Source organism: Lissotriton vulgaris, unplaced genomic scaffold, assembly GCF_964263255.1.
Source record: "Lissotriton vulgaris unplaced genomic scaffold, aLisVul1.2 SCAFFOLD_1795, whole genome shotgun sequence".
NCBI classification, from domain to species: Eukaryota; Metazoa; Chordata; class Amphibia; order Caudata; family Salamandridae; genus Lissotriton; species Lissotriton vulgaris.
This window is the reverse complement of record NW_028251578.1, coordinates 11,584-38,577: the sequence shown is the minus strand read 5'-3', so window position 1 is coordinate 38,577 and position 26,994 is coordinate 11,584. Positions and strand designations below refer to the sequence as shown.

At 44.3% G+C, this 26,994-nt stretch overlaps 1 protein-coding gene across 2 annotated transcripts in view; it reads left to right on the top strand.

The window, feature by feature from the left end:
* The window catches only part of LOC147662837 (uncharacterized), a 254,639-nt gene extending 228,951 nt beyond the window's left edge, over positions 1 to 25,688 (top strand). For both annotated transcript variants that reach the window (XM_086950868.1, XM_086950869.1), the window contains exon 2: positions 22,075 to 25,688. In XM_086950868.1, the coding sequence (XP_086806994.1) occupies positions 22,780 to 24,450 (1,671 nt within the window). In that variant the 5' untranslated portion in view covers positions 22,075 to 22,779 and the 3' untranslated portion in view covers positions 24,451 to 25,688. The remainder of the gene's footprint in view (positions 1 to 22,074) is intronic.
* The last annotated feature ends 1,306 nt before the right edge of the window (positions 25,689 to 26,994 follow it).

Below are 26,994 nucleotides of genomic sequence, written 5' to 3'. Positions count from 1 at the left end.
AAACCCTCTCTAATGAACTTTTCCTAGTCCGAATGACTGAGTATAACACATTTGCAGTCATAGAACAGATGAATGGGGTTTCCAGGGAATTAATTACTGTAAGGGCTGCAGAGTAAAACATTAGACTCAGTTTTGTTACCATTGGGAGAATGACTTTTTTCTTTCCATTTTATAAAACCAATAGAAGAATAAAATATGAGTAGACAAGCCATCACAAGGACATGGCAATAAAATATTTAGTGAATGTTCTTAAGCTGGGTATCCTACCATCAGGGGAAAAAATTCAATCTCATCCTTGTTAAAAGATATCGATGCATGTTGTTAGAGACAAAGGAGAGATATGAATCATGCCCTGTGGACACCCTGGGCAGTGCCTGGTAGAATATAACCATGACTTTACTTTGATTACATTGCCATCTTTCTAACTCACATTTATTAACAAAAGCCTCTCTTAACTCAGTTTTGTAAAATAATAAGCATTTAGAGGGTGATGCATACAGAAAAGCCAGGCCCAAATCTGTGAAATGCTTCTTGACATATGCTAGCCAAGGAATACTGATGGCTCGGTCAAGGTTGATTATATCTTTTATTACAGCTTGATTCAACATAACCGAGTTTCCAGATACGTAACCGTGAGTGGAGAGAGGCCAGTTAACCAAGTCAGTAATAAAAGGGAGGTCGCGTTCTTTGTCGGCAATCAGATTGGAGCAAGCCAGAGTAACTGAAAGCAGCTTTTTAACAAACGTATCCTCCACTTTCTGCAGAGCACCCACTTCGGCTGTATGCCATATTTCTGCTTCGTAAGAGCTATGGCTATGGATTTTGCCAAATAAACTTCTACCATTTCTCAAATAGATTTTTTTCCCAGTTTAGAGGCACATTTCCACAGAGCAGCTATGCTTCTTTACAACACATTAATTCTGTTTTCTACCATAGCAGATCAGTTAAGTTTTGAATCGAAGAAGAGGAGTAGAACACAAGCATTTGCAATGCAAAAGGCTTTGCATTCATGCAAGTTTAAGGTATTGGCACTGTAAATAACAATGTCTTTTATTTATGTTTTTGGTTTTAAAACCTAACTAAAAGGCATTGTCATTTACAATACTATTAGCTTAAGCTCTAGCAAATGCGAGACCTATTTTCAACCGCTTGTTAGATTGTAAAAACTGAAGATGAGATAGGCCTGCAATGCCTACAAAGTAGTGACAAATATTGCAGTGAAGAAAATGTGCATGTGTTGTAAATTACACAGACACAAAGGGGCCCATTAGGATGGCGGCCGGATCGCCTCTGCCAGGCTGGCGGTAGCCACCGCCGGCCTGGCGGCGGCGATCCGCCCGCCATTCATGCTGCAAAGACCCCCCGCCATATTAATATGGCTGGGGGGTCCGCGGCGGACGGAAAGACCGCCAGCTGCTTTTCCGCCCCGGTCACCTTGAGACCGGGGCAAAAAAGGGTTGTATAGGGTGGCGGTGTCTATCAGACACCGCCAGCCATATTACAATGGGCTGTAAACAATGCCTTTCCGTGGCGGTAATGCCGCCATGGAAAGGCAAGCGGAGTCTCCCTGCTGGGGCCCGTTGCGGGCCCCCAGGGACTCCAGGAGGGTGGGGGTTGCACATGGGGGGTACCTATGATACCCCCCTGCATTTCAATGTACAACATGACAGGCGTGGTGTCTGTCATGTTGTGCATTGAAAAGCAAAACGTGCATTTTTAGCATTGCGGAAGGGGGGTGCTGAGAGCACCGCCCTCCACAATGTTAAAAATGAAGGATGCGCCCGCCACTGTGGCGGGCCCATCCTAATTCCCCCCACGGGACCCCCGCCCTTATGGCGGGCAGTCCCGTTGTCCGATAGGATGGCGGGCGGACAAAGTCCGTCCGTCATCCTAATGTCCCCCAAAGTGTGAAGTAAGAGTTACATATGATCCGAGGTATAGACACTAACAAAGCGCTCCAACACTTTTCGCTCAGTGAATACTCTGTCGTGGTTCAGGAGGAAAAGTAGGGGGGCTATTTCCTGCCCTCCCGGTGATTTGAGTGTGCAGTGTGGTATTGCGTATTGTCATTGCTGTCTGTCACAGAAGTCCTCATCTTAGGTACATCCCCCTCTGCATGGGACGACTCTTGGTAGCCGGAAGCCCTTGGAAAAGCACCCATCCCGACAGACCACGCACGGAACCTAGGCGTTATCCTGGATTCTTCACTTTCAATGAACAGACAAGTCAGCGCCGTATCCTCATCCTGCTTCAACATTCTTCGCATGCTCAAAAAACATTTCGCTGGATCCCCACCGAAACCAGAAAAACAGTCACCCATGCTCTGGTCACGAGCCGACTGGACTACGGAAACACCCTCTACGCAGGTACTACCGCTAAACTCCAGAAGAAACTCCAACGAATCCAAAACGCCTCAGCCAGGATCATATTAGACATCCCGCGTAACGAACACATATCTGGTCACCTGAAAGACCTCCACTGGCTACCCGTCAATAAGAGGATCACTTTCCGACTGCTAACCCACGCACACAAATCACTCTACGACATCGGACCAGATTGCCTCAACTCACGACTGTCCTTCTACACCCCCTCCCGCCAACTACGTTCTTCCAGCCAAGCCCTCGCCACTGTACCTCGCATCAACAAGACAACCATGGGAGGCAGATCCTTCTCATACCTGGCTGCTAAAACATGGAACTCACTCCCCACTTACCTTCGCCTTACCCAGAACCACCTAGCATTCAGAAAGCAACTTAAAACGTGGATATTTGACAAGTAATCCTCTTCCCCTCCCTAAGCGCCTTGAGACCCTCTGGGTATGTAGTGCGCTATATAAATTCTTTGACTTTACTTGACTTGACTCTTTGGCCTAATAAAAAACACTCCAGCTGTCGTAGGGCACTTGCTTCGCTTTCTGGTGCAGGGCGGGCTGTGTTTTATGGCAGGCATGGAGGGAGGGAGGGATGGTCTTGGCTGCAGCTCTGGCCTCGTGCAGTGCCCCTGCTATTACTAGTTAGCGAGAGGCGCTAAAGTGGTGGTGTTGGTACTGGTAGTGGTATTATTGGTGGTGGTGTTGTTAATAAAACAGGCTTTTGAAAACAACCGTTCAGGTGGCTTTAATATAGATGACATGTAACACAGATGTGCTGTTGTCAGTTTCCCGCATTCAATAAGGAGGGTGGGGCATTTTTTTCAAGGTTAAGAAACAGAAAAAGTATATTGTTACATTAATGGAACAGCTCTTGGACTTACTGAGAAAGGCACTGCCGACTCCATATTAATTATTTTAGGTCAATAGCACATGTCTGTCCTAAAGTTGAACCAAATGCAGAAGATTAGTAGTCTATGCGTATATGTGGGCTCAATGCATGTCCAGGCCCAGTACTCAGTTTACATCCAAACCAATCACTTTGGAAGTTACCAACGTTCCCAACTGAATGCAAATGTAATCATATATATTTTTAATCTGATTATTTTCGCAAAAAGTAGTGATTTTTACTGCCTTTCTCCTGAAAACATACAGTGAGTTAAAGCGTTATTAAACCGCTATAAAAATATAGTCAGACATAATTTCTGATTGCGATATTTAGACATAGAGCCCAGAGTGGGGTGTACAAACTTGTAATTATATTATTTTCAGTTTTATATAACACACCACCAAGATTGAAAAGAATTAAGAGTGTTTGCTTCTTAAATTTCTTTCTTCTAATATTTCAAGAAGAAAGTTGTTTTTGCAAGTCTGTAGCCCACCTAAAATATCCAAAACAGGTAGTTGCTGGTTCTCAAAAAAATGCCTGATAACTTTTTTGGGGAGTTTAATATAGCTCAAACTAGACATGAGACCTATCAGAGCCCTTTACATGAGCACCAGTTGCGTACAGACAGACACATTCATTTCTTTTTGTTATGCAGGGGGAGATTAAGTGATTTGCCCAGAATCACAGGATGTTGACCAACCCTGCTGAGACTCAAACCCAGCTTCGAGCCTTCACTATAAATGTATTTAAAGAGGCCATCCAGTGTAGAGATGAAAAACAGGTTCACTTTGGCCAATTCTGCATCTTTATCAATAGGCCTTCCAGAATGTTCCTTTGTTCGATGAAATCAGTTGGGGTGTGGATATCCAGTGTAACATAATTCACCGAATGGCCACTCTCCCCTGAATCTCTCACCTTACCTGCTAGTCTGCCTAGCCCCCTGTCCCTTCTGCCCTTTGACTAAGCACTCCTTCTCCCCTTGTTGGGGAAAGATCCAATATTTATACTTTGGAGTCTCAGCGTACCCGCTGAGAGAGTCCACTGCACCAAGGGAGCCACTCACAGCTGAGGTATGATATGGCACCCCTTGCCAAAGCACTCCCTCTCCCCTTTTTGGGGAAGGATCCAGTATGTTGGCCTTGGAGTCTCAGAGACCCCTCTGAGAGAGTCCACTGCGTAAAGGGAGCCTCCCCCAACAGAGATAGGGAAGTGATACCACTTCCCCTGTGATCACTACTTATTGGACTTTGGACGTTGCTTTGACTCGTCTACCGGTTTGTGTCCCCGTCGCCCTTCCCCTCCTCTTTCCATGCGATGTCCTTCACCCTCCCCTCCTCTTTCCCGCCTTCATTACCTGTCTACTTCACCAGCTCCTGCCCCCCTCCCCTGAATCTTTCCCCTTGCTTGCTTTTCCCCTTTCGTATTTGTGCTTATTGTTTATCTTGACCTTACAAGTAACTACGTTGCCATGCTGTAATAACTGTGTGACCTTTGTAACGATGTAACCTGTAACTATGATCTGATGCTCATGTAAAGCGCTCTGATACCTCCGGGTCTAGCCAGCGCTATATAAAACCTTTAAAATAAAGAAATAAATAAACGGTGACTGCTCTTTGGAACAGCACGGGAGAGAGGGAGGCCAGATTGCAGAGCGACCTGTTCCCCGGAATCCGCGAGCCACGGGGTCCAGAGATGTTGCAGTTATGTGTTGGAGCAATAGGAGGCAGCCATTACCTTTGCCTTTCTAACATGACCTGCACATGGGGAACGAGCACCATGCTTGTTGGTTGCAGGACAACAATCTCTTTGCTGATTGGCCAAATTTCTTCAGAGGTGGGGGAGATTAACAAGGTTGTTTGCAGGAGAACTCTTGCCCATTGTTTTCAACAACCTTTATTGAAAATTGTAGCTTTCTCATTAGGCTTTTATGTCCAACTTGGAAGCGTTTTAGTAAAGAAAAAATCTTATGTCCGAATCCTCTGTTCCATGAGAACACTTTCAGCAGTAGGGTGCATTTCGGAGAACTAACGTGTAAACGCAGTATAGACAGTATACGTGTACCATTTGCGAGTCTATGCATGTAAGTAAGCTGATATTTTAAATTTAACAAAATCAGTACTTGCATGCATCGGGTTCCTTGCAGCCACATGGGCTGCTGGTCAGCTGTTGCATGGAAGTAGGGAGGCGGGCCGGTCGGATTCCAGCTCAGCAGCTGATCACTATGGCCGTAAGAGGCTTTTGCAGCTGATGAAGATATGGGTGGGGCTGGAGGGGGGGGGGGCAGATGCAGCTTTGAAGCTGCCAATAAAATTAAAGTGCGTCGCTTGGAAAATCGGCAGCGCCATTGTCCCAGATGGGCACGTCGTTGTGCCTGCAGTAGGAAAAACTCATTACAGAAAATAGAGCACGGACTATGTAACAGCCAAGTAAAGGTGCTAGTAGCCATGAGAGGATACAAATGGCCACATGCCCAAACTAAGGAGGGACTAATAAGCTTCATAATGAAGCAGATGCCAGCATTTACGAAGTACAAAGACACAAGCCAATCAAAAATAAGGGTGGGGGAGTGAGCGAAGCTTCTCTCCAAACCATATTGAACTACCACAGATCTCTGTAGAGCAGTTCCTGCACACTGGCTCAGGCGCGACCTAATAAATGACTATCTGCCACATGCATCAATATTGCATTTTGCGATTCCTTAATTGCGAAAAATAAGGAATCGCAATTAAGGAATTGCAAAACTGCAATGCATCAAGAAATTGCTAAACAAAATAGCGATTTCTTAAAATTCCTTAATTGCGATTCTCTAATTGAGAATCGCAATTAAGGAATACCTCCCCATCCATTCCTATTGGCCTAGAGGCCCAAAGGGATGAATGGAAAGACATTCTTAATTTGCAATTCACCATTAGAAATTCGCAAATTAAGAATGCAATTTCAACGGTGCAGGGGTGTCCAAAGGACACCCAGTTGCGCCCCTGAAATCTGCTTAGAAGTACATTTTGCACACTCACATGCCCCAAGGGCATGTGTGTGTGTAAAATGGAACTTTAAAAAATGCACATTAGTACATTTTTCAAAGTTTTCGCAAATTACCATGAAGGTCAACTTCATGGTAATTTGCTCTCATTATTTGCGAATTCGCAAATTTTAAAAGTGTGATACATTGCATTTAAGGAATCTCAATTTGAGATTCCTTAAATGCAATTGCAATTTAAGAAATCGCAATTTTGCGATTTCTTAAATTGCGAAAATAACAAAAATGATAATGCATCTCAAAAATGGGAATTGCATTAGCAAACGGCCGAATTTTGCGATTCGCACCATTTGCGAATGCAATTTCTAATGATGCATGTGCCCCTATATCCGCTCCAGAGAATACCCATCTAGATGGAATGAAAAATACTTTTTCCTTCCTAGTCCCACTATCATAATAAAGGTTTTTGATTTGTTAACAGTTCAGCCTTGAAAGTTGAATAAGAGCCAATCAAGCGCTGTAGGGCCAGGGGTGTCCTGGCCATCAAAACCTCATCATCTGCATAGAAGAGAACAGACAGCGATAAGCCGCCTGCTGATGGAACATCACCGCACTGCGCGGTCAAAACTTCATTACATTTATTGGTGTACAAGGAAAAAAGAAAGAGGGCAAGGACACACCCCTTTCGACACCCCCTTTTCAATTTTAAATATTTCCGAACATTACCCCTGACTACTGCCCCAAGCCTTTCTATACATCTCCCTACTAAAAAGAATTATGGAGACGTCCACATCCATCAACTCCAAAAAAAAACACAATTTTGAGTGGTTTACACAGTTGAATGCCGCGGACAAGTCCACAAAAGCCATATAAAACAGGCCCTTTTTTGCACAAACATATTTTGCTGCAAGTAAGGGTGAATTGTGTCCGTGGTCGATCGTGCCCCTCCCCTTTATAAACCCGTATTGTGTCTCGGCTAAAACATTATGAACAAATGCCCACTCCTCCAGTCTATTTAGGAGCAATCTCCCCATTAGTTTGGCAGCGCTATTCAGCAGGGAGATTGGGCTGTAATTTGCCGGATTCGATGGATCCCCTTCTTATATATGGGGATAATCACTGATTGTTTCCAAGATACCGGGGCTCCCACTATGGAAACAGTATTAAAACTTGCGTCAGGAGTGGAGCCCATACATTTTTATGTATAAAGAAAATATCCAGAGAAACTCCATCTGACCCTGCTGCCTTTAGGGCAGGCGATTGAGAGAGTGCATGCTCAATTTCCTCTAATGAGAATTCCATCCCCAGATGGGCAGTCATTTATTCCTAAGGTTCTTTGTAGCTCTATCCATCTCTACATTAAAAATGTTCTGGAAGTGAAACAGCCAAGTAGATTGATCTATATGAATATCAAGAGAGGGGCCGCCCTGATCCTGCAGAAAAGGGGCATTTACCACCCTCCAAAATGCTTTGCTATGTTTACTCCTCGAAGCCTCACACAATTTACCCATGTTTCATCCCGTAAATCCTTTTTTCTCACTGCCCTAGCTGTCTTATAGTCCGCTCGTAGCTTCCTTATCAAATCTTTATTTCTGGGACTTGTTTTAAGAGCAGTGCGAACATTTTTGGAGGCCTTTGAGCAGTTTGTCTCAAACCCTCTTATCGTCGATGGAGTGTTTCTTGTAGCTGGATGTAAAAGATTAGAATTTATAGATGTTAAAATTTTCTAAATGCTATTATTACTTGATGACTATCAGTGTTGGTGTCTCATTTGCAACCTTTGGGAGATAGGAAATAGGGTTAATTTTCTCCCATTTAAGAGTAGATCAATTTTACCTACTCCGAATTGGTTTTGGGGCAAATATAGAGCTTGACTTAGCAGAAAGAGGCCAAACAAAAAAAAAAAGAAGGAAAGCATGATCACTGAACTCTGTCTACTCGGCTATGGATGACTTAATACATCTCTTAAAATTAGTCTGAATAATTGTAAAATCAGATGTTGAGGTAACTCCAGTACGCTGAAAGACTGGGAGGGATTGTCCAGTCTTGGGGTGACACAGGTTTATTATAACTAGGACCCAAGGTAATGAAAAACTGTTTGAAATCTTTCCGTAGTTATGATGCATAAAATGGACTACCAACGAATCATTAGTGTCAGTTACGCCACAAATATGTTGGTCCTGATTGGGGCTACAGTACACAGGAAAATCCCCAGCTCAAATAAACAAATTGAACCTGTGCGGTATGTTAACAGAGATTCCAATATTCCCAACAACTCATCTGCCACCTGTATAGGATTCTTCAAATTTTTATTATAAAAATTAATCCGTATTTCTCCCATGTCCATAGGACGTACTCCAGAATTGACTATATTTTTATTAGCCAATCCCTATTAGGGGCTCTCCAGGCTGTCCAGATACTTCTGATAGCAGTTTCATACCACAGCTTGATCACCCTGGGCCTCTGCTGGAATGGGACCTCTCCAAGGTCTCCTCTGTGGTTTTCCCATTAGCTCTCCCCCGAGATCCGGTGGCCAGAGAGGACACAAGAGCGGCCATTGCCAACTTTTTTGTACATAATGATCCGCAGGACACAACCCCTCAGAACACCTGGGATGCCTTTAAGGACGTGATTCGAGGGAAATGCATCCAACTTAATTCGACCCTAAACAAACAAAGGACGATGGAAAGGGAGGCTCTGGAGAAATAGTTGGAGATTACGAACAATCACACAAAGACAACCCAACCCGAGTTCTTCAGAGACAACTCACCGCTCTCAGGGGCAAATTATGATCTATATATTCTAATTGGGCGGAATTCACTCTGCTAAAGATTCGTCAGTCTTCCTTCGCACAGGGCAATAAAGTGGGCTCGCACTTAGCACGCCAGCTTAGGGTACAAAGGGAAAGGGACTTCATTGGGGGGATTTCAACCCGTCAGGGACACCTCACACATTCCGACACCACTAAAGCAAACATATTCGGGGAGTTCTATGGTCAACTCTCCCAGGGCACATTCCAGACAACAAATTTTAGATAATCTTGCCCTCCTGCAGTTATCAAGGGTGTCAGCTGCAGAGTTAGATTCCCCCATCACAAAGGAGGAGGTTAGGGAGGCTATCTCGAGACTCAAATTGCACATAGCCCCGGGACCTAACGGCCTTACAGCTAATTTTTACAGGTGTTTTTCGACAGAGCTCATTCCTCATCTTACGGCTTTATTTCAGGCCATCGCCTCCGATGCGCAGGTCCCCAGCTCTATGGCTGAGGCTGTAATTACGGTAATACCCAAACCTGGTAAGGATCCGCAACTATGCGGCTCCTACAGACCCATCGCACTTCTCAATCTGGATGCCAAGCTTTATTCCACGATTTTAGCAGAGCGTTTAGAGAATCTGATACCAGAGTTAATCCATCCCGGCCAATCTGGCTTCATAAAAGGTAGGCAAACGCAAGTCAACATCAGGCGTACAGTCAATCTGATCGAGAAGGCTACGAGGTTTCGGATCCCCGCAGTGCCCCACCATGTGCTCAGACGTCCTCGTGCTAAAGGTAGATTAGCCCTACCTGATTTTACTTTATATTACCCGGCGTCTCAGTTACGGGTATTAGCTGAGTGGTCGGCCCGGGAATCCGACAAGCATTGGCTCCACATGGACCGTGCCGTTGTTTGATGCTCAATAAAAAGAAAGAAAAAAAAATAATAATAATTAATCCGTAACAAATCAATTTTCCCAGAAGCTTCAGCCAAGATAACATGAAAATGAGGTGATTTATTGATAAAGGTCACCTTAACTAGGGTGATCGTGTTTGCTATAATTCTGAGTAAGCCCCCCTTAGATCTACCTGCTGCTGATGGAACTGCTGGCGTAACAAAGGAGTCTGTCTATTTACCTAGACAGACTGCTCTGCCCAATTTTCCTGAAAGCAGATAATTCGTAAGCACTTTATGCCAATTTTGATTATCCTTTTTGTATTCATAACCGCTATGTTCCTAGAGAGAAACTTTATGTCACTTGGGGACTCCTGCGACCGAATCGCTGTCGGTACTGGTGAGAAGGATAATGTAGGGTCAATTGCTAAAGATGTAATACTGCTTAGTGAACCTAAAACGACCAACTGAACCCTCTCCACAGGTACCAAACCAGAAACCGTTTGATAATCGTTAAAAAGAACAGACTGCGGAGGCAAATTGTTTAGTAGAGAGATCAGTCAATCACATGCCTCAATATCTTCCAACAATGACTACCTATTTGATAGGACAAGGGCATCAAAAGCCACCTGGGCTGGCTTATGACCAGTTCTCACTAAAGAAAGGCCCTGAGTGAATTCGGTGGAACTACGTACTGGTTCGACCTATAGAAAAAGCCCAACGAGACTGCATACATCTTAGAATGGAGTGAAGGGGCCACCGGTAAACTCCCTAATGGGTCTCTCACAAGCCATTCATGATGAAATATTAAAATAACCAGTCATTATTGGTTGTTTTTACATCAGACCCAATTCATTGCAGTAAAGGCATGTTGACTAAAATTTTAACATACTGACAAGCTGCAGGAGGGAAGTCCGTGTGTTGCTGATTTGGTCTGCTATGGGCCCGAGTAGACGGGGGATTTACCTTAACCTGTAGTCTTGATAAGTTGTGTGATTGTCCCTTACCCATTGAGTCTTATATGGGCACCTGCGGTGTGGCTCACTGGTTAGAGGCGGCAGACCCGAGAGCAGAGGACGGCCCGGGACCAGGGTTCGATTCCCGGCGCGGCAGGTTTCTGGACCAGGGTCAGCGGACTCGATAATTCTCTCGCCTCGGTGCCCACTCTGATCAGCGATCACACTCGGCAACTCTGGGCATTAGCTTGCCTCATCTTCACTAACGGCCCCACCAGACCGCCGGGGATGCCTGGTCTCACCCTGGAGATACCCATTAAGGGACCATCTCTCAGGGAAGCCAGGAAGGGTTTCGCAGCGGTCGAAGCGCCTTGGGACCCTCCGGGTAAGTAGTGCGCTATATAAATGCCTATACATACATACTAGGGACCAAATCTAAATGGTCTGGACCTATAGGATCCCTGCTGGGGGCCACTGATTTTAAACACGAGGATGACCAATAGGATTAGAGGGAGATTTAACTAACTCACGACCAAGGATCATGTTTTCACAATTAGTACACAAATTATGACTTTCACAATCATAGTTTTTAAGAGTTTTACAGACATCAGAGGGTATGACCTTAGTTGGTGGTTAGAGGGTAGAAGTAGCTAAACTACCACTGGAATCTACCGTCATTTGTTGAGCTAACCTTGTAAGGTGCGAGCTATAGAATCTAAACCGGAATAGATCGGTCGCAAAAGTTGTTTAAAGTTATCAAGAAGATCACACCGATATGAGGGAAATGTAGTCTCTGAATGTTGGTGCCCATTCATACATGTGGAACTCGCTGGCAATGCGACCTTTCTGATCTTCTCGGCAGGACACTTGGAGGGCAGTGTCGCATGGCCTCGTTTTCATTTACCATTTACGGAGGTAGCGTCGTTTGGTTTCCTACTAAAGGTAGAGGCACGCTGTGAATGTTCGTGGGTTGGTACAGAGACTGCCGGCAATTCTAGAAGAGAAACCCCATCTAGCTTTGTTACACCCCCCTTGGTTGGAGAAACAACTAGATGACTGCCCTGCCCCTGACCCCAACCAAAGTCTCTTTTCTATAAGTGGGATTTATTTTTCTAAAGCCGATGTTGCCTTGGCCAGAAAGGTATCTAAAGAAGTAATAGTTACCTCCTCTGTTGCTCTCAGATTTGCTTTGCCCATGGTGGGCCTGTAACAGGGGAGTGTAGAAGTTAAAGGGAGGGGGGTCCCAGCCTAGCCTCCTCCGACGAGCGTGGATGGCCCCGCCCGAGTCCCGTGCAGAGGTACCACGCTGCTGCCTTGCAGCATCTCCTGGTGCAGGAAGAGTGCTTTGGCTTGTGGTGGAGCCTGGGGGTTGTAGTAAGTGTCCTGGCTCTGCTCTGATGTGTACCCCACAGCGGGACCTCGCTCCTGCCGTTGAGCGCCTCCGGGCGCTGAAAGAGTGATGCGGCATGTGGTGGAGCCTGGGGCTATAGTGAATGCCCCAACCCTGCTCCGATGCGCCTCCCACAGCGGGACCTCGCTGCTGCCTTTAAGCGCCTCCGGGCGCGGGAAGCGTGATGCGGCATGCAGTGGAGCCTGGGGACTGTAGTCAGTGCCCCCGCTCTGCTCCGATGCTTCCCCAGGGAATCTCTAATAGAGTGCTCTACCTTGCACTCACTTCAATTGTCCAACTTGAGCATAATTGGAGACTTGAATCTTCATCTTGATCTAATCAACAATAAAGAAATCCAGGACTTTACTAATGACACAGCCACTTTCCAATTAGCTCAGTTATTAAAACATTCAACTACTAGGCTGTCCATCTGCTGAACCCTGAGGTTTACAACCTGGCACCCTTAAAACTGCTCCCCCTGTTCCAGTGACCTGGTCAAACCATTATTTAGTGCCAATGGCCATTGATACACCCAGCGTTGAAAAAAACATTACCGGTAACCCCACAATGAGAAGGTAGTGGCATAAACTGGACCCATCTGCCTTTTCATGTTTTATCGAAAGGAGTGTGCCCTTTATTAGACTCCAACATAGAATGGGCGAAGTCTTCCACCAAATCATGGCTCAATTCTGCCTTGGATCATTTTATTCCTGCCAAGCTCTATAAAAGTAGGAAGCAGCCCCCCAGTTGCTTGGTTCTATAAAGCAGTGCTCATAAAAAAGCAATTCAAAGAACTAGAGTGCGCTTGCTACAAATCCTATGATGCTGCAGCATGAATGCAATACTTGGGAGCGATTAAATGCTACATGAAACTGATTAAAACTTTCTGTGTCAAATTATTTGCCGACAAATCAAGAGCAGCAGCAAGCTTTCAAAAGTAATCTTCTTTGTTGTGAACAACCTGGTTAAACCCACCTCCACTCCTGGATTATCGGAAGCTTCTAACAGCCACTGCAGCAAGCTTGGTCAATGATCTTTATCTTTACTTTAACAGGGGTGAGAAAACAGTCAGACCTGCCTCTCTTGACACAGGGACCTACCACTCACAATGGGCTCCCTTGATCCAATTGGCTCTACTTGACACAGATTCTATCTCCACCTTAATGCGTCAAGTGAAATCTGGATCTCCGGATGACCCATTTAAACCTGATTATATTTTAACATTTCAGGAGAGCGTCACACCCATATTTCTAGAATTAGCCAAACTCTTGCTGAGCTCTGAAGAAGTATCAATATCATGGAAACACGCCAAGGTTATACTTCTTCTAAAAAGCCTTCGCTAAATGCCACTCATCCAGAAAACTATCGACTTATTTCTCTTCTGTCGTTTCTGTCCAAGGATGGGGAGAAACATGTAAACAATCTCCTAACTAAAATATTAGAACAATATAAACTATTAGATTGTTCCCAAAATGGAATTAGATCATACGGCACCAAAATTGCTATTTTAACAGTTACTGAATCCCTTTGCAGTACGGCAGATGCTGGCAAATCCCAGACTCTGATACTCGTAGATTTAAGTGCGAACTTCGACACTGTCTCACCTGCAATAATATTAACTCGCCTCACTGACCGGGGGGTACAGGGCAAAGGTCTGGCCTGGTTTACCTTCTTTTTAAAGGAGTGATTTTATTTATTTATTTATTTATTTTTTCAATTTATAGGGCGCAACAGCTACCCAAAAAGGGTTTCCCGGCACCTAGACACAGCTAGTTTGAGGACAGAAAAAGGGGGGAAATGGCTGTTGAGTATTATTGTTCAAATAGCCAGGTCTTAACAAGCTTTCTGAATCTGATGTAATTTTCTTCCTTCCGGATGAAGGGAGGGAGCGTGTTCCAAAGGGAGGGTCCCAGATGGGCAAAGGATCTGCCACCTGTTCTCGCCCGTTTGAATCTCGGTACGCAGAAAAAGGCTGCCGTCTGCGACCGAAGGTTTCGCTTGGGAGTGTAGAGGTAGGCGAGGGTTTGAAGATATTTAGGTGCTGTACCTGCTTTAATTCTGAACATATAGTTCAGGGCTTTAAAGCGGATTCTGTTTTCAATCCTGAGCCAATGGAGTTTCCGACGATGGTTCGAGACTCCAGAGTTCTTGGGAATATTGCATAGTAGCCGAACTGCTGCGTTTTGCACCACCTGCAGTCGGCCGACTACAGATTTGTTTGCGCCCAGGTACAGAATGTTGCCGTAGTCAAGCCTTGATGTAATGAGGGCATTGACTACGGTCTTTTGCGTGGACAAAGGCAGCATCCAGAGGATCTTCCTCAACCATTTAACTATAGTGAGGCATAGGCCAGTTACTTTACTGGCCTGTTGGTTCATGGATAGGGAATTGTCCAGAATGAAGCCCAAATTTCGAGCGTGGGTCACCGGGGTAGGAAGGGCGCCCATCTGGTCAGGCCAGTGTACGGGATTCCACAGATCTTGATCTTTTCCCAGGACCAGTATCTCCGTCTTGTCGCCGTTTAGTTTTAACTGGTTTTTTGTCATCCAGTTCAGGATGTTTAGGAGTCCGTCTTTGAGTAGCAAAGGAGAGTGAGGACAAGATTCGGATAGGGAAAAGATGATTTGGGAGTCGTCGGCATAGTTCATAAGAGTGAGACCCGATTGTTCAACAAGGTCGGCCAGGGGTTTGAGATCTAAATTAAAAAACAGAGGGCTTAGAATAGACCCTTGGGGCACTCCATGGGATGCAGGCAGGGTGTCCGAAACGGCTCGTGATGATGTGATCTGGAAGGTTCGGTTTGTCAGGAAGGACCGGATCCAATCCAGTGCCTTTCCTCGTACACCATTTTTGTGCAATTCTTTGATAAGAGTTTCGTGGGAGATGGTGTCGAACGCCGCGCTCAGGTCCAATAGCACGAGCGCGACCGTCTGACCTTGATCAAGTAGCTTTCGGATGTGTTCAGTGACTCCGAGCAGGGCGGTTTCTGTAGAGAAGCCAGCCCGGAAGCCAGATTGTGATGGATGTAGTAGAGAGTTTTCTTCTGCGAAAGTAGCTAAAGCAGAATGTACGTGTCTCTCCAAACATTTGGAAAATGCCGGGAGCAGGGATATGGGTCTGTAATTAGCGAGGATTTCCGGGTCTGCAGTCGGTTTTTTCAGAAGGGGCGTAACCATGGCATGTTTCCATAAGGCTGGGACAGTGGCAAGATCAAGGGATGAGTTCAGAAGATTAGCAATGATCTCCAATGAGTTTTCACCAAGTTGTTTAATGATTTTGATAGGAATGGGGTCCCTGGGGGAGCCGGATTTTATGGTTTTAAGAATTAGTTTCAGCTTGTCTACTGAAAGAGCAGGCCAGGATTCCAGTAAGTTGTCACCAAGGGATGTTGGTGCAGGGTCAGAGAGAGAGGATAGTTCTGTATTTTTCGCCTTGATCTCTAGGATGATTTTATCAATTTTCTCAGTAAAAAAGCATGCTAACGCCTGGCATTGACATTGTATTTAATGGGGGTGCATCAGCTGTAGTGAGTGCACCAGCCAGTTCTTTAACTTTGTTGAAGAGGGTTTTTGGCATATTTGTGGCTTCCACAATAGTTTTTGAGACGAAAGCAGCTCTTGCTTTTGCACAGGCCGTGTGATAAAGATTCCTGGCTTCCTGGTAGCTTCTTTTTGCATCAGGGGCGTAATTCTTACGCCATTTGCGTTCGAGCGCTTTGCATTTGGATTTTTCGATCTTTAGGCTATCATTATACCATGGAGCCGGAGGGCGGTGTCTGCTCCCTTTGATGCAAGTAGGGGGCAAACATTTGTTGGCTGCATCGCTGAGCCAATTTTGCGCTTCGGTTGCTAGGCAATCCATGTTAGAGCTACAGCTTGGTGGGTTTTGTTGTAGTGCCGAGTTTAGCAGTTCTAGGTCTACTAGTTTCCAGTTTTTCCTATATGAGCCTTGAGCATCATATTGCAGGTTGGGGGAGGGTGGAAAAGTAATGTTGAATTTAATAAGATGGTGGTCAGACCAGCCTGTGGGCAAGGTGGCAATACAACTTAGTTCACTGATGTTGGATATTATAGGGTCCAGCAAGTGGCCAGCTATATGAGTAGGGCTAGAGTTTATCAGGGACAGATTTAGGGCCTTTAGGTCTTCAAGTAGGTTAGAACAGGAGGGGATGGTGGGGTCCTCTAGGTGCAGGTTCAAATCACCCAGCAGGGAAAAATTGCTTAAAGTGATGTAATAAGGGGTGATAAGATTGGCTAAATTGGATACCCATTGAGAGGAATTGCCTGGGGGTCGATAAATCAGAAGGCCTGACATTGTGAAATTCGGGTTCAAGGAAATTTTGAATAGACCCGCTTCACAGTCTGGAATAGCTACAGGTTCCAGGGTGCATTTTAGTTCTCTATTAAAGATAATAGCTATCCCGCCACCTAGCTGTTTGTCCCTGTCTATTCTGACAATGGCATAGTTGTCGGGGAGGGCGGTAGCAACATCCGGCCCGGCGCTGTCGTGCAGCCAGGTCTCGGGCAAGAAAAGGGCACTGGGACCGTTTTCAGCTAGGAGTTTGAAGATATCATATTTATGTTTGGGCAATGATCGGCAATTTGTACTGTAAAATACGTAAGTTAGAGGTTCGGTTTTGCGCAGTAATTTGCTTTTCCTATGTCTCCTGGAGGTGTCAGGGTGGGGTTGGCATATTGAGGTGGACAGTTTACAGTCCGAGCAAGAGCGTATTCCGACTTTGTGGAGGTTAAATATTGAGCACCTCGGATTGGGGGTAGGGCGCAGCGCTTTCAATTCAGATGACGATCTTACCAGCCTTGAAAATGTAGGGGAAGTGAGAGCCTCTGCCTCGTGCCCCGTCCTGGCACGGACGGGCACAGACGGGCTAGTCTTTGGCGTGTCTTCGGCGTGCTGATGGTGTGCCCGCTGCGCTCGACCGCTGCGCTTTCGAGGAGTGAGCATGGTAATGAGGAGGAGGAGGGGGGTGTGGCTACATGGGAGGGGCGTGGCCCCGAGTCACGTGGGTGTTGACGCTAAGGAGGGATATTGATCTTCCCCCTAAAGCGCTCGAGATAGTGCTACAAAGATTTACACAGTTTCAAGTTCTAAAATCAACATAAAACAGTGTGCGTGCAATACAAAATTAAAATTAAGTCAAAGAGCAAACACCCCGGCTTCCGCCTCAGGGTAGCTAGCATGATGGCTAGCTATGATGGTTCTCTCTCTTTCCTCATTGACCTGCCACGCGAGTTTGACTGGTCATCATTGGAACTCTAGTTTGTTCTTCCGGTCATTCTAGGAGTGGTGGTTGCTGAGGCAGGTGTGTGGGATCTCTGTCTGATGAAAGAAGCTACAATAAAACTATCTATACCGTCATATTTGACTTCTGGTTGTCCCCTACTTGAACAAGTCGCCTTTTAAAGTTATACCCTCCCCTTTTGCCTCATCAAAAAGAGGACTGGCTCCTGGTGTCCCTTGGGGTTCGGAGCTCATTCCTACCCTTTTTAGGTCTTGCCTAGCAGTGCAGCATGAATGCGCTACCATCGCTTTGAGAGGCATGCATTATACACTGTTGTGTGGAAGCTTCGTGGAAGCTCCGCCCACTCTATGCCCATTGGCTTTTGTCTGAACCCCATAAGTGCTGCCGTTGCACGCTGCGAGCACTACCTTCGTAGTGTTGCGCACGGCCGACGCAGCCCCGCGTGTTTTGCGTAAGTTCTGCACTACCGCGAAATCGCGGTAGCAGCAAACTGGTTAAATGCTGCCTTCCGATTGGTTTGAGGCTTGTTTGTCCCTCCTCATTCATCATTTGTATCCTTCCACGGCTATTGGCCCCTTTACTGCTAACACTATTTTCTTCTCTGTCTCCCCACCCCACCCGCCCCCTCCCTCACTCTGTGACTTTACACCCTCCCCCCACTGCCGTTCGTGTTTTCTCGCCTGCCGGCACTTCCGTTTTCATCCTTATTATTGCCACTTTGAAATATGCATGTTCACGAACCGTGCTATACAAAAACGTCTTGTGTTTAATTAACTGGATTTTGATGTTACTCTAAATATGTTAAGACTCTAAGCAACATTCGGGGTATGCATGGCAACTGACGCCCCTTAGTTCCCAATTGGCAATGTTGTCAGGCCGGAGGAGCGGCAGTGTTTTAGCTCATGCTTAAAACTAGCACTTTTAATAACGTCCTCCCAATTCAGCGCTATAATCTTGTTTACTGAAGTGACGCGGTAACGAAATGCACTTTTTTGAATTCTGAAGAGACGTTATCGCACATTTACACATTTGCATCTTGTTTACTGTATGATTAAGATGCCGATCATTTTCACGGTTCGCACACTGGTTCGTATACGCTTTGGCTTGTCTCGGGCTGGCTCTACCTGCTAATTAATATATTGGCTCACACACCTCTAACAAAGAGAGATGAATGGATAAATGACCGTGAGCCCCGTAGATGGTAGAGAAATAGACTGGTGCAGACAAACAGACAAAGTCAGACTCCTTTGTCTCCCGTCAGTATCATCACTTTCAATAACCTGGAAACCTGCCAAAAACTCCTGCATGCTCCAACCTCATCCCCCTCACCTATTCTTAGCAGAAGCAGAAGATTCTGAGCTGTGCCCTGCTGGTGCAGAGGAGCACAGCAGAGTCTGTAGAAGCGCAGGGATCTCTAGCCTCTCAGGGCGGGCACCTAAACCTTCCAGGTGCCTTCACACTCAGGATAAATGAATACATTTTGTTCTGTGCTTTAGTCGCCCTCTGTGAGCACTGTCTGGTAGATGAAATGAAATGAAATTACCATGTGTAAAGCGCATGCTCACCCTTGGGCTAAATGGAGCTCTGTGTTAATAAACACATTCAGAGACGTGGTTGTGAACAAAAAACAACAGCCACAATACCGTACATTTTGAACATTTTGAACTTGTCGTTAAATACCTGCTCATCGAGTACCTCATTGGCTGATCATTCCATGGCACTACCAAAATTATATTTGGACACATTTGCTCAGCTGTAAAACACTCCCTACTATGGGTCATTTAACAACTCAGGGCTTTGGGGTTAGGTAACCTACTTAGGATGCCATGTAAAAGTTTAAATACAAAAATGAATGCAAGGAAACTAATCAACCAGCGCTGTGAAAACTGACACGCATTCTGGCATTTTGTATAATTAATCGGCACACTTTTAACTAATAGCGCAGGGCTAACTTTGACAACTAGTCAATGAATACATTTTCATGTACCCCCGAAGTCCCCCTTCCCCCCCATCCCCTTGGCAAACTTCCTTGCCTCCAAGTGTTTGGGGAATAACCAAGACGCAGTAGAGTGAGTCAAATAGTCTAGAAAATGAAAGAGCAGCCGGGATTTGGATTCACATGCTCCGATCGCGTTGGTTAGTCTGTAAGCACTACTTTTATTAATTAGTTTCTCATTAGTAAAGCACCACGGTGTACATGTGTGGCGACACTTCACCCATGAGGTACTTGCCAAGCAATTGTTTACACAATCCACACTTTGCGTCTTTTTCAATATATTTATTTCAAAGTGCAGGACCTTTCCAAGGGATTTTGCACACTACATACATTCACTCTAAAAATAAAACGTGTAGGTAAAAAATAATTGCCATTCACAACGTCAATAGCTCTAACTCACAAATGTGAGACCTATTTGCATTGCAAATGCTTGTTAATATTTATATCAGACCTCTGGCAGAAGTAGTGAAATATTTTGGAATATCTCACTAGTGTTGTATGCTGATGACACTCAGCTAATTATTTCCCTGTCGGCAGAGTCGACTGGCTTTTGTGCCAAATCTAAAAACTGTGTATCTGCGTTGGGCAAATGTATGCACGACAACTGTTTAAAACTTAATTAAAAAACAGAGCTCTAAGGAGTAACCAGCCTAGCTGCCTGGATGCAACTTTACATGCCAACCAGAACGCTACGCTCCATCCAATCTAAACCTGGCCCATATCCCTCATCACAGGAGAGCCAGAACGAAAGGTTTCTCCTTCCATGTCTTAGCTCCGACCCGATGAAATTCTATGCCTCCTAACCTTAGATAGATTCAATATCACTTACTGTTCCGGAAACAGTGAAGGACCCAGCTCTTCTCCATCTAGGGTGACGATTTCGCCTCTCTGCCGCTGTGTTTCTTAGGATCCTTTTATGTCCCTTGCTGATATTTTCTGACACCCGGACCCTCACCTTCCCCTCAGGGCAGGCATCCTTCAGGTGTTGTGCTTCCTAAGGCTCGGCTCCCCTCTTGTAAAGGGTCAAAGTGGTAACACCCTTGCAGCAAGTGCTTTTATCAGCCTCAGGATTAAGATTCAGTGCACCCCAATTCCCAGCTCAGTAAAAGCCTGAAACAGACCCAAAATGGAGCATGTACCTACATGTTCGCCTCCCCTGTTTGTACCTCATAAATTGCTGCCTGTGCACTTCCTCCGTTTTTATGTCCCCGGCGAGCTTCTCTGAAGATGCTTTTGATCCTTCTACGCTATCATGGCGTTTGTCTATTACTTCATTACCTGATGTCTGCTGTGTTCATTGTGTCACTCCCCTGCTTTAGTGGTCAATGAACCCTGCTGAGCGAGTAAGCAGCCATAAGGGAGCTGAATGTAAGAAATATCCAGAGGTGTAAGAGCTGCACTCCCCCTCAAGCAATGGACATCTTGTCTTACTCTTCCACTGCTCCATCCACTGACCGAGAAGCATGCTGGTACTAAGCGGAAGACATTTAGTTAGATACCCTGGTAAAGGCAGAAAAAGATAAAAAGCAGACATGTATTGGTAGCAGCGATGTCGCAGGTATATTACTAGTAGTGATGGAATCTCTATAATAAATGGTACAATCTTCCCAACAAATGCTTGGACCATCCCTAGGAATGTGGCAAAAAAAAACTTAACACACAGAAAAGTAAAGACAGGAGTTAGAACATCAGCTCCTCCAGTATAAACTGTGAAGTACTGTGAAGAAGAGTGGTAATGGAGCTACATTTGTTATATACTTCCTGAAGCGTTACGTTTATTATATACTTCCTGGAGCATTAGCTTTATTATATACTTCCTGGAGCATTAGCTTTATTATATACTTCCCGAAGCGTTACCTTTATTATATACTTCCTTGAGCGTTAGCTTTATTATATACTTCCTGTAGCGTTACCTTTATTATATACTTCCTGGAGCGTTAGCTTTATTATATACTTCCTGGAGCGTTAGCTTTATTATATACTTCCTGGAGCGTTAGCTTTATTATATACTTCCTGTAGCGTTACCTTTATTATATACTTCCTGGAGCGTTAGCTTTATTATATACTTCCTGGAGCGTTAGCTTTATTATATACTTCCTGGAGCGTTAGCTTTATTATATACTTCCTGAAGCGTTAGCTTTATTATATACTTCCTGAAGAGTTACATTTATTATAAACTTCATGAAGAGTTTTCTTTGTCATGTAGTCTTGAAAGGGTTACTGTTGTTATAAACTTCCTGAAACTGAAGTGACAGCAGCACATCCTGATCCATCTCTTCTTACACAATCTCTTCTTGTTTAAATGAAATCTTAGCTATGTGCGTCTTTGTAAAGCTGTACTTCTAGCAAGTGGGCTTTCCATGTGTGCTCTTTCTGTACTAAGTTACTGTGAGAACACTGAAAAATTACCTCCTTTTCTGAATTAAGTAAGATGTACATGTTCAATAGAACATTTAGTTAAATATCTGTGTAGGGGAAATATCTCTTGGTAACTTTCATAAAGGGTCTTTTATAACTAGTTAAATATTGTGTATTTGCATACTCTTACATTTCCATGTAGTGATTTTAAATCTCTTTACATCCAATAGGAAATCAGCCTTGGATGCTCAAATGATCCTGAATAATGACAGTAATCGTGCAAATCTGAAAAAAGTGGTAAAAAAAATTAGCTCCAATATTCAGGAAAAGATCTGCAGACTGAGGAACCTGAACATAAACTGATAGATCCTCGAAGAGGCAGTCAAGAGCAATTCAGTGGATGTAAGAGTCTGAGCTGTGCACCTCCACGCAACAGGACTAAGAAATAACCTCTAGAAAATTAAGGCAACAACACTGACAAACCACTTCCTGTATAAACAGGCCTCCACCATCAGCTTTGATCATGTGTTCGGTATGAGGTGGATACAGCATTTCTCTGCTTCCTGTAATGATGGCAGACCACCATTCAGCACGCTAGGTGTATTGTAAACTCTTCCTGGCCAAACCACAGAAGCAAGAGAAAAGCCCAAGGGAGTGGAGCCAGACAACTAAGGGCAAAGGAAAGAGAGGGTCTCTGATCTACAACAGACTGTCCCAATTTGCTTCGACCAGAACGAAGACTAATCTTCACTCATAAACATGCAAAACCATTTCTCAATCTAAAGACATAACCACCTACAAAGAAGCTTTACTTGCCACAAATATAATATGTGTAGTTTTTGAGTCTTGTATTTCATTGTGAAATCTGAAATCAACCATCCAAAATACCACACACATACAGGGAATGTGATAAAAACACAAGGGCTTTATCAACCATGTTAGCTCCTCAGAAAACCCAGTCATGGGATGCAGATAATTATAAACCTGACCCAGAGACACTAACCAAGAAACAAAAATCATACACAAGCAGCAAGAGCTTTAGTTTGTCATCACTACGAAAGAGCCATCAACAAACACACACAGGAGAAGCAACATGCATTTGCAGAGAATGTGTGAAGAACTTTAGTGAGTTAGCACTCCTAGACCATCAGCGAACACACATGGGGGAAAAACCATACCAATGCACTGAATGTGTGAAGAGCTTCAGTCAGTTATCACAACTCCATGTTCATCAGCGAACACACACAGGGGAAAAACCATACCATTGCAATGAATGTGTGAAGAGCTTTAGTCGGTTATCAAATCTTCAAAGACATCAGCGAACACACACAGGAAAAAAACAATACCATTGCAATGAATGTGTAAAGAGCTTCAGTCGATTATCCCAACTCCAAAGACATCAGCGAACACACACAGGGGAAAAACTGTACCATTGCACTGAATGTGTGAAGAGCTTTAGTCGGTTATCAAATCTTCAAAGACATCAGCGAACACACACAGGAGAAAAACCATACCATTGCACTGAATGTGTGAAGAGCTGCAGTCAATTATCCCAACTCCAAAGACATCAGCGAGCACACACAGGGGAAAAACCGTACCATTGCACTGAATGTGTGAAGAGTTTCAGTCAGTTATCAAACCTCAAAATACATCAGCGAACACACACAGGGGAGAAACCGTACAATTGCACTGAATGTGTGAAGAGCTTCAGTCGGTTATCACTGCTCCAAATACATCTGCGAACACACACTGGGGAAAAACCATACCATTGCAATGAATGTGGAAGTATTTTTAGTGATTCCTCAACTCTCAGGAATCATCAGCGAACACACACAGGTGAAAAACCATACCATTGCAGTGAATGTGTGAAGAGCTTCAGTCGGTTATCAGACCTCAAAATACATCAGCGAACACAAACTAGGGAAAAACCATACCATTGCAGTGAATGTGGAAGTGTTTTTAGTATTTCCTCAGCTCTCAGGATTCATCAGCGAACACACACAGGAGAAAAACCCTACCATTGCAATGAATGTGGAAGTATTTTTAGTGTTTTCTCAGCTCTCAGGATTCATCAGCGAACACACCCAGGAGAAAAACCATACCATTGCAGTGAATGTGTGAAGAGCTTCAGTCGGTTATCAGACCTCAAAATACATCAGCGAACACACACTGGGGAAAAACCATACCATTGCAGTGAATGTGTGAAGAACTTCAGTCGGTTATCACACCTCAAAATACATCAGCGAACACACACTGGGGAAAAACCATACCATTGCAATGAATGTGGAAGTATTTTTAGTGATTCCTCAGCTCTCAGGATTCATCAGCGAACACACACAGGAGAAAAACCATACCATTGCAGTGAATGTGTGAAGAGCTTCAGTCGGTTATCAGACCTCAAAATACATCAGCGAACACACACTGGGGAAAAACCATACCATTGCAGTGAATGTGGAAGTATTTTTAGTCATTCCTCTGCTCTCAGGATTCATCAGCGAACACATACTGGGGAAAAGCCATACCATTGCAATAAAAGTGTGAAGAGATTCAGGGTGTTATTAAATATTCGAAAACATCAGCAAACACACAAAGGAGAAAAACCATAGCATTACAGTGAATGTGTGAGGCACTTTAGTGGGTCATCAGACAAGCAAAAACATATTCGAACATACACTGAGGAAAAACCATACCATTACAATGAATGTGGAAGTAGTTTTAGTGATTCCTCAAATCTGAGAAGTCATCAGCGTATACACACAGGGGAAACACCATTACAGTGCCGTGAATGTATGAAGAGCTTTAGTATGTTATCAATTCTGCAGAGACATCAGTGAACACACACTAGATTGTAGCATTCTGAATCATCTGTAAGGTGCTTTTGTGTTGCTGGAGCTGCCAAATAAACAGTGGTCTCATAGCCCAGCCTTGCCTAGAGGAAGGAGTTCTTCGATATAATATGTACATCAGAAGAAAGGATACATCTTCAGTAGCCAAAGATAGTAGAAACGAATGCTTTCCACCAAGTTCATTTTAACAAAGTTATGAGTCCGGGAAGTTCTTCCTGCTGCCGACCATGTAAATGTAAATATAAATGTAAATGTATGTGTCTTGTAAAGCGCACTGCTGCCCTGAGGCGTCCTGGGGCTGTAGACCGCTGGGGAATCCGTCCTGGCTATCCCTGTGAGATGGTCCCTACTGGGTATCTCCAAGGTGAAATCAGGCATCCCTGGCGAATGTGGGGGGCCATTGTAGAGATGAGGCAAGCTAATGCTCAGAGTTGCCGAGTGTGATCCCTGGTTAGAGTAGGCACCGAGGCGAGAATTATCGAGTCCGCTGACCCTGGTCCACGACCCTGCCGCGTCGGGAATTGAACCCTGGTACCGGGCCATTCTTTGCTTCTGGGTCTGCCGCCTCTAACCAGTGAGCCACACCACTCCACGTGTCCCAATGTCATCACCATACCACCACAGAACAGGAATGAGAGCACACTCATCCTTATATATAACACACTACAGGGGTTTGCTTCAGGGTCAAACTCACTTTCCTTACACGTTATCAGCAACAAGTTGTAAACTGAACAAATTATATTTAGGAACAAGTGGTTTGTATAGACATTAGTGGCATAATACATTTGAAACCCAATACTTTATAAATCTGTATTAATGATACATAACCAAACATCCAAACACCACCCATGTATGGACATCAAGAGCCTTTAAAATCCACACTACAGAGATGTGTACCAGGATCAAACTCAATTTACTTTAACATTATCAAAACAATCATGAGGCTATGAAATGTACACAAAGATGACTATATTTTATATATTAATATGAAATGTATGTTTTTAGATATGTAATAAAACAACAAATGTATTTGAATTCATGGTATTTGACTGCTGATTGTATAGGAGATCTTAAATGTGATTTATTCCCTAGATTTTAAAGATAATTTGTGATGTCAGCAAGGAGCCTAGTTTATTTGGTAATAGAGGGGTCAAATCTCAATAGCATGACTGCTTTCAGCAGGGAGTCTGGCGCAGGTGGAATCATAGGGGACTATTCTCGCCAGTGTGCCTTCTCTCAGAGTGAGAGGCAGTTCTTAGCTTGAGATGGTACTATGTCTCCTTCTCTATTTAAGAAGAGAGAAGCGATACCTGTAATACTGAGATCTGGGCTTCACACCTGTTTTGGGAACATAATTCAGTTCTACCCAGTCCATACCCGATTTGTTTAGGAAAGCTAAAAACATGTCTGTATCCTGGCACTACTCTTGTTAATAATCCATGAAAATACCACAGAAGGTTGAGCACTTGAAAGCAGTGTGCCACACAAGGATTTAAACATGAGTTTGTCAAATACAAAATGTACTTTTTTGTTTTTTAAGGTTCTTATATAGCTCTGTTATATCTAATAATGTCTGATGGGTTTTCTTTGAGAGACCTTTCTCCTTCAAAGATGTTTTCCATCGACAGACCTATGGGAATTCCTATGAAAGGCTGACAATCTCTCCAACTATAAATAGGGCTAGTGGGAGGACCATTGGTGTGGCTGGTATGATGTCTTGTTGCATTTTTGATAGAGCGCCCTGTCCACCATACCCTGAATCCAGCCCGTCTTTCTTTAGTGGTTTTTCTATTTTGGGTTACATTTGAAGACTGTTTCTTTCCTTTATAGTTTGACAGGGGTCCACGGTCTGTCAGAGAAGAAGGCGTAACAGCTTCCACTACCCTGTTGGACTACCGTGCACCATATTTAGCGATCTCCACCAATCTGGCTATCCCTTCAGAGGAGCAACAGGAGTGCCTCTAAAAGCACCTAACATTTGCTGAGTGGCTGCCATGTTTCACACGGGTGCCCAACAGACTTTTTTGTTTTACTCCTAAAGTGAGAGTTTGCTTTTGCTTTTTGTAAAATCAATAAGTAATGTACTTGATACACTGAGAGCATTCTACAAGGGAGTCTGGGTAATTTTGTACCTAGTTTTTTTCTGTTTCAGACAGCCAGTCTTTACATAATGTTCCTGAAGAGAAGCAAGTAGGTCAGAATACCTACCATAAGTAAGGCAGATGGTCTGATGTACGTACACCAACTGCCCCAGCTATGTCGGTCATTGTTGTGAGGGTTCCTGAGTTTCTGACCTCAGTCAAA